A 13,750-nucleotide genomic window follows, 5' to 3' on the forward strand; every position below is an offset into this window, starting at 1 on the left:
TCCTAAAAACATAGAGGAAATAGTTTGTTATGTCTGTATTTCTATGATTTATGCAGTGATGAAAACAGATATCCAAAACTCCCTAAGCAACTTTATAAGCTGGCTCTCATATTTCAACAAAATAAAATAACACATTTTGAACATATGTAGCAAGAGAATCATTCATTTGCTTAAACCACACATAAACCACAACCAGACAATTTGTGATTTAAAATGATAATTGCCTTTATAATTATGAATAATAAACATGAGTAGTTTCATGTTGATGTTTGTTTGTTTTTACTCCATTCCCCTGTAGAGCCCCATCAAGTTTTTTCTATTTAGCCCCGACTTACGCCTCTAATTGAAACACATTCTTTATTTACTCCCCCCCTTTACTGCTATGACCTCCCATCTCGTGACTCTGACCATTTAATGGTAACCCTGTTCAAACATTGAGCAAATCCGTGTCCAATTACATTACCGAGCTAATGCGAATGGATCCAGCAGATGTTGCCTCTGCTGGGTTTCAGTTTGCTGCTGCATATTCCACAGCAGCCACTAGATGGTATTGAAACACAGGCTGCCACTACTGATGCCAGATCAGCAGACATGGCTGTTTCCTCTACAGGATAAATGGGGGAAATAAATCTGCCAGGCTTTCTTGTTTGAGTATGATATGTTCTGGTTTCCTGCTGAAATCTATTACCTGACTGGGTGGAGAATGCCATAACACACAGGGTGTGTAATGCACTGGCAGAACATATGTCTGTCTGATGTTTTTCTAAAAGCCTGTCAGTTCACTTTACTGCTTATCAGAGTGAAATGAAAAATATCAGACAGGGAATATGTGTATTACCATTAGCATGCACTCAGAGATTTGTGCTGTAATGCTAACCGTGTGCATTTCCTCCCACTCTGTGCTCGTTATTAATAACTCACAGATACACAGTCATGCTTCAGTTGTTTATTATTCCATATTTAGCTGTAAGTGCTGCAACAAATGAGCAGATTCTTGGCTTGACCTTTTTTGTGTTTCGCAGCAAAAAGCAACAATGGATACTGGATGATGATTCATAACAGAGCACTTTGCAAAGAACACTTTTTAAGAAAACTGTAGAAAAGTTACAACATTATGAAATGTCCATCTTGGAAAAAACGGGATAATGTTTGACATTCAAAAACAAGCAAAAAAAAAGTCCCCCATAATTAGTTGACTGATGAGTCATTCGCGACTATTTGGTCCAATCATCTTCTTCATTGCGACCTTTTTTTAAATCACAAAATTCATAAATATACAATTTAAATTTTGAAGTCACTCACGGTGTAAAAAGAGTGTATGTGTGTCCTCCGCCTAAACCATTAGTCGACTATTATGTCTAGGGATGGGAACAGCTTTCAGACATGTTTTTATACTCAGACGAGACAGCGTTGCCTCTTAGCATGCATGCCACTACGGTTTATTACCTGTCAATCAAATATGTTCATCTCAGGTGCACACAATAACATTCATTGTTAAAAAGCTAGTCCAAATGTCATACCACTGCACACAGACAGGCTACGATGATGTGAACTCTGCCAACATGGTTTTTCCGTCCTAGAATTTAACATAACCTGTTGTCGGTTATAAATATGAGGAGGAGGAGGAGGAGGAGGAGGAGGAGGAGAAAGAGGAAGAAGAAGAAGAAGAAGAAGAAGAAGAAGAAGAAGAAGAAGAAGAAGAAGAAGAAGAAGAAGAAGAAGAAGAAGAAGAAGAAGAAGAAGAAGAAGAAGAAGAAGAAGAGGAGAAGTCTCACATGCCAGGTGTTTAGCCTGCAGGAAGTCATGCTAAAAAACGTGTTCAGAGACATTTCATACAGATAACAGGCAGTAGGAGAACAGAGTAGATGCAATAAGATTGGAAGAATGTGCTGTATGCCCTTCATTTAGCTTCACTGTGCTCCACTGTCACCCTGTAGGTAGAAAAAAAAGCTTACACCTCATGAAATTATATCCCTCTCTAGCCGTTTAAGCTTTTCCCAGAAGTGGTTGAAGCTCAAGTGACATATAGGACAATCACGAGCCCACCCCTCAGCCCCCTCCCCCCACCACACCGCTCTAGGCTGTGTTGTGGAAAAGGATGGGCTTGACCATGCCCGAGAGGATTTTGGGGACATGGACGCTCACAATCTCGGAGATCATCTCTGGGAAGTTGACACGCGTCTGGAGGGACTGAGCTTGGATGAAGAGATCGTAGGTGAACTGGTGTAACTTCCTCACAATCTGAGAAGAAGATGAGAGGTTATTTGCACTAGTGGAATGTAATCAAGTACATTTAGTACTTGCACTATACGTATTTTCATTTATACTACTTTATATTCAACTAAGGGCTGCATGTTTTGCTTAATTGCGATTATTCTTGACTGAAATTACAACAGCAATGTGATTCATAGTGGGAATAATCAATTTTGAAAGATTATTCACATTATCAGGAAAATATAAGTAAACTGATCATAGTGTAATTTTTTTTCGAGTGTGAAGACGTACCAAACAATGATTTTTTATTTAATAAAGTCTGTAGAATACCTTCTGTAGGCTGTGTTTTCTCTGCAGAAACATCAGTTCAATACAACAATATATTCAAAGTATTTGAAATGAGCTCCACCTTTAACAGCTGTAATGAATATATCAATTGAGTATAATCATGTTATTAAATAGAGTTTCTAGTGAGATAGGGAACAGTTTTTTTACAAGTGACAGAAGGAGGCAATTACTAGGCGCTGTTTACAACGTTCTAACCACAGCTGCACTGAAAAATGGAAAGGTTGACTTTAATTAAATGTATTATGCCACCACATTTCACACCACTGTATTAGGTTAGTTTGAAGCAATGATATTAAGTTGAACCTAATATACCTAATAAACCTAATATTATTGCTTTCAGCTAACCTGTTTGACTTATGTGAAATCTGTTGACATAATACATTCAATTAAAGTCAACGTTTCAGTTTTTTCAGTGTGAGAACAAAGAATAATTGCTACAAAATGTGAGAAAAATTGAATAACGATCTGGAATGTTCACAACTCATGTGTTAAGTTACCAACAATTCATATTTGGTAATATTTTTAAATTCACTTTGTTTCATTTATCGTATACATGAATTAGTTAGACAGCACATCCTTAAATAATGTTTATAATGTTGCACTCAGAGTGACTCTCACACATAGATGCATTATTATAAAATTAAAAGAACCTTTGGAGGGCATTGACTAATGGATTTAAAGAACTGTCAAGAAGATTTAAAGAAAGAAATCCTCCAACAATCAGCCTCTTTCAAAAATACTGGGCCAATTAATAGTATAAAGTAAATAATAAAATTATACCAAAAAATGGGTATACGTATAGAGTACTCATACTTTTGGTATTTTAATACTCTTTTGATTCCAGTGCTTTTGTAACTTTACTCAAGAAAGATTTTAAATTGATCACTTTTACAGTCCAGTATTGTTACTTTCACTTAAGTAAAGTACTTCTTCCACTGGTAGTTATTAGTGACAAAGACGTGACGTGTGGATGTGTACAGCATTGAAAGAGAATAAAGCCCTCAGATAAAGGGAGAAAGGGAAAGTGACATGGAAGCCCGTCTTCTGCCATGAGCTTTGAGAGGTGGTTTAAAGAGATGACACTCATTGTGGCGCTGTAAGCCCCGCAGGCAGGGGAAAGCCGAAGGGGTCTGAGCTGCAGGGTCTTGATCAACCACGGTTTTTCTGCCTTAAGGGCCCTGCCAGACAATCCCTGGCTGCCCTCCAACTCATAAGGCATTAGGAGATCTGAGATGTGAGTGGGACACTGACAAACCTGAGCCTTTAAGAGTAAATCCACAGTGAAAGATTTGAGGTTCAAACTGCCGCAGCGAGGCTCTCTTCGGGGGGAAACTTTCCAGCGTTTCTGGGCTCTCCTCAACCACCAAAGGTTTATTGTTCTTAGATTGCTATTACCAAATAGTTTTACAAGTTATGACGATATTACTAAGGAGGAAAGCAGTCAATGTGCACCCTCTAGTGGTTTCATCACGAACAACAAACTGTATTCATATCTCTCATTAACAGTTGTTTGAAGGCCATGTTAGCACAGTTTTGGGAATAATAACATCAAATAAGCTTTCTTTCAGGTTGAAATTACTTACGATATGCTTATCGTTGCCTCTTCTTTACATTAAGCGGAGGAATGTGTAAATTAATGTAAAAAATAAAACAATAAAAGGGTTATAATGCATCCATTTATATTTATTTTGAAACATAAAACATGTTTTATGTTGTAAGGTTTTGGAAGGTAACTGTTTATTTAGTTCTTCTTAATATTATTATTATTATTATTATTATTATTATTATGTTAAGGCTGTGGAACTCTCTCACCTTGGATTGTAGGACAAAACACCCCTTGAGAATTTATTAAAAACAAGTAAGTAAACTACAACCTTTAAATATGGCTTTAATATGGGCTAACCTGACTTGTAACATTGCTTTTTGTTGTTGTTGTTGTTGTTGTTGTATTGTTCAACTGTTGTTATTTCTCTCAATATTGCTATTTATTGTTTGGTTTTCATCTGATCTTGTTTTGTTAAGCACTTTAAGCTGCATCTGAGCATTAAATACATACTATGTCTGGATATAGATATTCACTATGGTGAATAGTGTATGTATAATGTACATAGACACATCCATGCAAAGATACATGTTGTTTTGTAATCCATTCTTTCCTCTGATAGCTACTTTTTTTTCTTTAAAGCTTTCGTTTTCACATTTAATACAACTTTAATCAAATGGCACATCATCCATTCAGTCACACTATCTTTATACGAACTTATGAAATAGAAATCCGAAACAGCAGACTGTTCTTCATGACTGAAGCTTTTCAAGACACTTGCCTATTAGAAACTCGAGTCTGTTAAAGGTTTATTGTGTCGTGATAAAGGCGTCTACCCAGAGCAATGCTGGTGTGCTAGTAAAGACAGATGTAAAACTATTTATATTGTCATAACTGGTGCAAGTTTCCTTGGTTGCTTTAATATGCTCTGGGTTTTATTTGGAGAAATAAAATTCCCTCCTTCCCTCTCACGTTGTTGGCGCTATGAGAAATGTGTATCGGAGGTTTTACAATATCACACTAATCGCCTACAGGTGTGACAAATATCAAAACAGGTTTATTTTTCCATGAGGGTTTTTGTTTCCATCTGCAGACCTGATCAGCTGATGCTGCTGTTTCCTGTTGATTCTGTATGTAAGTTAGCCTGATAGTGTGGTCTGCAGCTACAGCATTACATAGAGGAGTGCAGAGATTATGTATTTTTGTAGGAAGACCTGGAAATTATCATAGCAAGAATTCCCTACACAAAAGCCAATGGGATTTTTCCATTAGATTTTGAAATATTGCAGAAAATTAGCTCTGTGGCAAACACACGTTTATGATACTCTCCACATATTAACACCACCTTTATAATAGTTAAAGCGTAAAAGCTAATGTCAGGCTATGAACAAACTGCATCACGGTCGCATGGCTGTTCAGAATCAGAATCAGTTTTATTTACCAAGTAGGATTACACATACGAGGAATTTGCCTTGGTAAGTGGTGCATACAGAGACACAGAAAGAAGAATACACAACCAAAAATGTTTTCTTTAAAAATAGTACAATTGTAAAAGCTATTAAACAAAAAGTTACAATACACAAAATATAATTATCTAGAAAACTGCAGTGCAGTAAAATATAATGTGTGCTGGTTTGAAAAAAGAGGTAGCATGGAGCAAAAATGTGCAAAATGTGCAGTATTTACAATAAAAATAACAAGATATTGTTCGCATGATGTGATGTGCATTAATGTAATGCATACCGTTTTTTCTGGGGTGGATAATAGTCAGTGTCAGTGGGGGTCCCGGCCCTTGTAAATGAGGCCTGTATCAGAGGGGAACACTGCTAAGCTAAAGGTGGCTAATGTTCTGCAAGATGCTATTTATAAATCTTTTTTAGGTTACATTTTATCAACTGCAGTTTTTTAAAAATGAGAAAGCTTCAGGAACTATGAGTGATGCCTTCACTGGCGAATTTTATATCATGGAACAAAATCTTATGAGCTTGAATTAACCACAGACCTTATTTAAACCTCTTTGTTAACTAAAACCAAATTTATATTTCTTATTTTATATTTTATTCTCACTTCTTTTATTATATAATACATTATATTCAACATAATAATTGCGTATTTTATTCATTCCATAATGGAACAACTGTAACAAAAACCAGTTTACCCTGATTATTCAAGTATTTATTATTCTGATTCATTAAAAAATAACATTGACTATGACGAACCCTGGAAGTGCTAAAATGCTAACTCATTTCCTGGTTTAAGGACTCATTCCTGCACCACTTTATTGGTTGAGATTGAGGGCGCTTTGCATGATGGACAATGTGAGTTCAATCCTCACAGTTATTTAAAATTAGTCACTGCTACCACCAGAGGGTGACTCAGTATTTTCCATGTGATTATGCAACCGTTGTTCAGAAGCTGAAACAGGAGGTGCGTGTCACTTAGTTACGTGCATGCTGGGGATTTGTTCCCAAAGTGTACTGTACCCTGGATTCACCCTTGGGAGAAAAAAAACCTTTCATCAGAATGACATTACTGTCTGTCTGCGACTACAATGAAATAGACCACTGCTTGAATTTGAAACGTAATAGCTGATAGCCTCGATTAAAGTAAGTGAGGAATTAAAGGATTAACAAACCTGAGTGTTAGTTGACTTAGAGACACACTGAATCTGGTTCATGGAGTTCATTGACACTATCTTGAGTTACATTTAGGTTAAAGTTTAAAGTCACAGCATTTAACCAGATCCCACTCTGATGTTTCCTTTTTAATAACACTAATTCACTCATTTGTATATTTTGTTATCAGGTTCTCTCAGGAGGATTTAGATTTAATTTAAAAACTGTAGCTACTCTGCTAAATGAAATGTAAATTGTATGTTGTATATGACATTTTGTGGGTTTGTGTTAGGCTGACCTATCATAATGTACACCGCCTTACATTTTCTATATTAACACAGTGTGTTCAATAGAAATATATATATTTAAGTTTCTATTTTATCTTACTCAAATCATTATCATATCATAATCATATCTTTATCAAATTTCCCAAATTGAGATCAATATAAAGAACATTTAAACTGATCTAATGTAATTTGGGTTTTTTAATGTATTGAGTAGTTTAGTTCAGTTTGTTCATTTTTAACACGCAAATCAAACACCCATATAAAAATAAGAAATAAACAATTGTCAAGTCACATTAATATTAAACTCTGAAAATGAAAAAATAATACATACAGTATATTGTGTATAATCCCAAAAAGTCCAAACTAAAAAATCGTATCTTCGACACAATTGTAGAATTTCCGCTTTGTTTATCCTCTTGTTATTATTTTTATATTGTTTTAAATCATTCAAGTTTATCCCAAATTTGAATTTCAAGACGTTGCTTGTTGAACGTCACTGTTTTGCCTTGCTTTTAATCTTTAATTTTATAAATATGCAAATTCACCTCAGTCACTGGGGACTCACTCTAAGTTGGAACAACACTTGGATGGAGTCAGGAAGCGTGTTGCAGTTGCTTTATACATTAATTGCACACGTTTTAAAGTCCAGAAAAAACCTCTAAAGTTAGAGCAGATAAGTTCATAATTTACAGTGTTGGGTAGTTTGTGATCATTAACTCTCTTAACACATTTTATAACTTTCTTCTGAAGTACAAGAACTACATTTGTGATACTTTTATATGTATTTGCTCAGACCTCGACAGGTATAGAACTATAAAAGAACCGTAATAATACATTTAAAAGCAAATATTTCATTTTTCTTAGTAATTTGTGTCATTGTTGTTCTACTTCCTTTTGCATTTGTAGATTCGTATTAACATTTCTTTTTATTTCAGAGTCGTTTTTTTTTATAGTTCTATTTTCTTTTTTAATACAACTCTTTTCTCACGCTGTGTTTATGATGGCAATAAACCTGACTCAAATTCTGGGACTGGAACAGTTTTTCAGTTTGTTAGATTTCGCAAAGGCTGTTGACTTTTTTCTCATTAAGTGATATAAATGTAGAAATGCGTGTATTACCGATTGAAGGTAGTCCAGCAGCTGAGTGAGCTGGAACAGCCTCTGTGTGCGGGTGGTCTCTCCGCGGTGGCTCGCCAAGCGGTCCAGCTCCTTTATGTAGGAGGTCCGCAGTTCATCAAAACAACGCTGGTTCTTCAGGCCCTCCACTGGCACTGTGACCACAAACCCAGAACACAACAATAAATCTCACGGACGTTATCCATCCCATCAATTCCCAGAAGAATGGCTGAACTCTATTATACTCTTATTTCACTTGCTCGACTTGACATTCAACGTATTATTTCCTTTTCCCAGCGGACTCACTGATGCTGAAGAGGACCAGGGCCTTCATGCATAGGAACTCCTCCTGGGTGACCTTCAGCATGCAGAACCTTTGGGAGAGCACCTTCATCCTCACACAGTGTTCATACATGCTGGACACTTGCATCCGCTGGCTGCAGGGGGAATAAAAAGAGGGGACGATGTAAGACGAAGAAGAAGAAGGAGCACCGGGTGCGACATAAGGAGGAGGCAAAGGGAGGGTCAGGCGAAGAAGAAAGAAGAATGACAATTAATGGATGCCGAGGTGTAAAAAGCAGCAGAGGTGAGACTAAAATGAGTGAGTTAGGTAATGGAAAAAGACGGAGAGGCTGAGAAGAATGAGGGTCAGCAACAAGGGCAGGCGTATCCATTTCCATGGAGGTCAGAGGCAGACCTAGAGAGAGACAGAGGTCTAATGCAGGAGGAATGAGTGTTTTGCTAATGTCGCGCAAATTGACAGCTGCTCCGAGGGCCCGAGGCTGGTTTTACCATTCTGAGCGACACCCTCGTTCAAAAACTGAAAGCTATTTACTGATAAGAAAATGGCTGAATTGTTATTAACTTCTGTTTTATCACGTCTGCTTTCAAAACTCTGCGTAAAGTTTATTAAAAGTACAAAGTAAAGACAAAAGGCAGGAGTTGAGGTGTCAGGAACATTTTTTGATAAAGGCTGGAGGAGTTGCAGCGCGAATCAGAACTTGTCAAATTTAAATAGAAAAAAAAAAACTTGACACCGCAGCAGTTGTTGGGGACGGATGGTTTCGTGGAGATGAAACGGAATAATTCATCTGAGGTGATCCCTCTGCGGCCAAGTAAATCAGACGCAAAGGGAACACAACAGACTTGTTTACTGTCTCGCTTAGAAAAAGACGCCGTTCATCGTGTTATTTCTTATAAATCTTTCTCTGAAGCTCGTATTCCTAAGTGGCTTTTTCTTTCCGATCACGGTGACAGGTGAAAACTCTTCGTATTCCAACAAAGCCAAATGTCACAGTGATTATAACAGCAGTTAAGGGCCACCACAAACTTTCTTTGTCTACTAAAGAAACTGACAAACTTCTTTTAACTTTCTTACGTTGAAAACAATATCAGAACTTTGGTGTTCATGGTAAAGTGTTTTTTTCACTACTTACTCATTGAACACCAGGTCTGGAGCAAAGTAGAGGAGGGAGCTGTTGGTGAGTGTGTAGGACCTCCATCCCAACGCGAACACCATCACCCCCATCCAGGACAACTGAATCACTGACATCTGATCATCCACGTGCATGTCACGGAAACCTGTAAAAAACACATTTTCTATCAACTGCACATCAGGAAGGAGCACACTCCCCAGATCAGTTGATGAATGTAAACACTTCTTACTAATAAAAGTAAAATCGCAGCGGTGGGGACACAATGTTTGCCAAAGATATGATCGTATCCCCCTCTAGTGGTTTTTATATGAATAGGTTTGGAAGGGATTGGCTTATCAAAATGACGGGCATACAATCCAAGTGAGGCTTGTTATCTGGTGATGTCGTGGCCTTTCCCCAAGATTACAAATATAAGATCAGACATCCTGATGATGTAAATTACAGGGAAATTGAATCTGCCTCTCAGTGTTATCTTGCTCAGAAAGCGTGACCTCGCTGGGTTTTTCTAAGTTTGAAACAATACAATCGGTTCGTCCGGACCCACAAACTAAAAACACCTAGATGTTGTGTGGCCCCGTCTACAAGTCAACCTTGGCCCAGACTGGTTTACCTGGTATTGCCTTGGCCCAGCGCACCACAGTTACCAGCTGTCTCTCCCCCAGCTCATTGAGGCTGGTGAGCAAGGACGCAGGGCTGTCTGGCTGCGCGTGATCGTGTCCGGCATTGACCACAGCCGGCTCGATGGCCTGCAAGACGCTGAGCAGGGAGCGGCAGGAGCGCACGCTTGGAGGAATCCCTGAAGTCAGACAAGCTACTAAAGACATGCAGAAGAGGAGTATTAAAGTACAAGTTCAAAGTAAAACAATGTAAAGTATAGAGTGGAGCTTTATGAGACACTAATCCTCACTTTGAGCCTCGATAGCTGCACTTCCCGGCTCCATGATTGCATCTCTGTTCCCCCAGGGAGCCGGAGGTAGCTCCTCCTCTCCACTCCTCGACTGTCCGGCTCCCTTCAGCCTACGACCTAGAAGCCACCACAGACAAGGAGAAGACAAGAGGACGGAAAGGAGATAACAAGCCTCCATTTATAAGTTGTTTTGTCTGATTTATTACACAATACATAAAAAACAAATCAGGGAAAAAACCTAAATGGATATCAGCCAGAAGAGCTGTTTCTTATCACTGTAAAGGGGCAAGGCCAGGAAAAAGATCTTCTAAAACAAATTTGTTACACTGTATTTAAGCAGGGACATTTGATTAGTCAGCTCTGATCCAATGCATGTAAGCTATCTAACCACCCTGACCCCTTTTCAAAAGAAACCTCCAAATACTTTCCATGCTCAGGCTCTCTTTTTTTGTTTTATATTTAATCCCTTACCTTTGAGGCTCATTCCTGACATGAAGCACCTCTTTAAACGGCACGAGGCGCAGTTTTTCCTCCGAAGCTTGTCGATGGTGCAGTCATTCCGGCTAGCACACAGGTGGTTCTGCTTACCTGGTGGTACAGAAAGGTTCCGGGGGGATGAGGGAGCGAGTTCAACAATACTTCTGCTTTCACTCATAGCGCTGATATGTGGGTGTTTGCTGATAACAAGAAATAACTCGGCCTCATAATGTCAGGTCACTGTGCCCTGCCTGCATGCAGCAACGAGTGGGCGTAAAAAAATTAAATCAGCGGTGGAGTGATTGTGTGTGTTTTTGTTGTGCACTCGTGTGTCGCACCCACCTGCTGCGGCCCTCTTGAAGAATACTTTGCAGCTGCCGCAGGTGACGGCTCCATAGTGACAACCTGAGGCATCGTCGCCGCAGACCTGACACACTCTCCTGTCCGACAGATACACACCTGGAAACAAATTGTCATGCCTGGACACACAAATAAATTTAAAAAACATATGAAAGAAAAAGGATTCAATAGTGGGCACAGATTCTGTATTTTTGAAACAGTTTTATCTTTAACAAATACCTTGGTAAAACAAAGGCAGACTAGGCGTATTAAACACAGATTTAGGTCACTATGTTTTGTCCCACAGATGACTCCCTGTTATGACATTCAGGGCACTAATTCCCTAAATATAATCCAGTTATAAAACATTTCCTTATTCCATGATTGATTATATAAGAGGCACATCTGTGATTAACCAGCAAAGTTAGATTTTTGTTTTACGAGAAGTAAAAACAGGATATTGTCTTCTATTCAAAGCCAGATGCAGCAACAGGTGCGGTATCTCTTGTTTACAGTGACAGTGATATATTAAGTGGTATTTTATGTAGTTAGTCACAGCACAGTTTAGGACGGTCCAAGTTAGGGATAAGGGGTACTTTGATTCAGTCTAGCTAAACACTAAAACACAACTTGGCCAAGGCCGAGATGAGCACATGTGGCTGTTAGAGCCCAAATAATGTAATGCTGATTACACATCTGTCTCTGCAGCACACCTGGGCACTGGTTCTACACTATATCAGCATAAGGCATAGCAGATTAAAATGCTAAATAACCATGTTGGATTCATTTGTGCAGCCTTATCCAAAAATCCTCTGCAGCTCTTAATATAAATTATATCAAGAAGAACAGAAGGGGATTGCAGCTACAATGGATTTAACAAAGCATCCGGTTCCTAACCACTATTAAAAAATCCAACAAAGCAAAACACTGGGCAGATTAATGCACAATGTTCACGGTGCATTTGTTTTTTTTAAATTTCTGACTAAAGAAAGATTAACTTGGGTGTACAGAATGAAACCCTCAACATAATTGCCCTCCCCATATTATGCCAACAAAAACCAGGTCAAAGCAAATCATTAAAATCTGTTTACCTAAAAGTGCGATCAGAGCAATCCAGCCAAACGGAGGGTTCAGTCTTGATAGTGGAAAGAGTGCCGTGTCCTTGAGGAATTGCACTTTGGTAACTTTCCATCTGGCCTAACCCGTGTGCCATCGCTGCTCGCATCCCACCTTTCCCATCCTTGTTGTACCAGAGACAATGGCATTCCTGCATAGATCCGAGAGATGCTGGCCCACAGTTACAGTATTTGGACAACAAATTACGTCCGCTAAAACCGCCCCTCTCCGGCTCGGATCGGTTGCTTCGGGCGCACCACCCTCCCGGAGTGTCCCTGTGTAGGTTCGGGTTTGCAGAGTACGAAGTGTATGGTGTCAAAGGCAACATCTCTTCCACCTGAGAGAGCGCGGGCAGCTCTTCCTGCGGGCTCATAAACAAGTTAGATTCCCTGCAGACATACCTAGATATCACAGGGTCACGCCCGCTGTCCATGTCCCCTGATGTGAGCAGATCCATGCAGCTCACTTGCTGAATGCCGTGGCACACTTCTCCAAAGTCGTCTTTTACGGAAATGTCACGTAGTATAATCCGGTCTGAGTTCACATTAGGAGCCTGCACTGCCCGGGAACTAATCTCCACAGTGTGGTGGAAGCCTGCAAATACGCTGGCGCTGTTTACGGAGCACTGGTTCATGTTGTTAAGCGGAAAGGACACAGGGTCTAAACCCAATGACACTGACACTGCGTTACTTAGCTCAGCCGTAGTTGGGCAAGAAGCGCAGGTGTCCGCCCGCTCGTTTATTAAAGACTTTGATGTTTCTTCTAAGCTCGAGCGAAAGTCCATCTTCCGCTTGGGTCGAGACAGTATGAGCAGTGATCTGGTTACAGGGGAAACAAATTAAACAACGCACTTCAGGGGAGAAAACGCCTACCTTGCGAGACTCCGGTCATATGTCTCCGAGTAGGGGGATATACAGAGCAGCGGTCTGTCGACGTAGGATGTTAAAGGGAAGGGACGTCCCGCCGAGCTGTTCCGCGAATGAACGCAGGGCTGGCTTACTTGTGTAATATCTCCTTTTTAAGCTCAGTTTTATTTCCTCGGGGGCAGAGCAGAAATTTGCTCCATAAGTAGCGATTTAAACTTTGTAACTTCTCTTTGAACTCTGGCATGTTTATAGGTCTTGCGAGAAAACAAGGATAAAATATATTGCCTCCTTATGCTTATTTAGAAACATAATCACTTTAAGCTGCCATGTTTATTAAGAATTGGATTTATTATATTCTGTTTCTCACAATGTTTTGGGAATTAAACACAAACTTGGCGGTTTCCTATTGCCTTACGGGGAATGGTGTGCGATATCATACAACTTGTCCTGCACAATCACTGACTTTTCTGAAAGACTCAACAAGAT

At 39.3% G+C, this 13,750-nt stretch overlaps 1 protein-coding gene across 4 annotated transcripts; it reads right to left on the reverse strand.

The window, feature by feature from the left end:
* Positions 1-931: 931 nt before the first annotated feature.
* Positions 932-13,360, reverse strand: LOC134859715 (progesterone receptor-like). Of its 4 annotated transcripts, none has more exons than XM_063876376.1 (9): positions 12,800-13,360; positions 11,286-11,422; positions 10,938-11,054; positions 10,467-10,583; positions 10,170-10,373; positions 9,560-9,704; positions 8,430-8,560; positions 8,127-8,278; positions 932-2,241 (listed from the first exon to the last, which is right to left on the reverse strand). In XM_063876376.1, the coding sequence occupies exons 1-9, from the start codon at positions 13,180-13,182 to the stop codon at positions 2,077-2,079; spliced, it is 1,551 nt and encodes a 516-aa protein (XP_063732446.1). In that variant the 5' UTR covers positions 13,183-13,360; the 3' UTR covers positions 932-2,076. The 4 variants fall into 4 exon arrangements, with proteins under 4 accessions (XP_063732446.1, XP_063732443.1, XP_063732442.1 ...); XM_063876373.1 differs by having other exon boundaries at positions 10,170-10,370; positions 12,374-13,360; XM_063876372.1 differs by having other exon boundaries at positions 12,374-13,360.
* Positions 13,361-13,750: the final 390 nt, after the last annotated feature.

Source organism: Eleginops maclovinus, chromosome 23 (genome assembly GCF_036324505.1).
Source record: "Eleginops maclovinus isolate JMC-PN-2008 ecotype Puerto Natales chromosome 23, JC_Emac_rtc_rv5, whole genome shotgun sequence".
NCBI classification, from domain to species: Eukaryota; Metazoa; Chordata; class Actinopteri; order Perciformes; family Eleginopidae; genus Eleginops; species Eleginops maclovinus.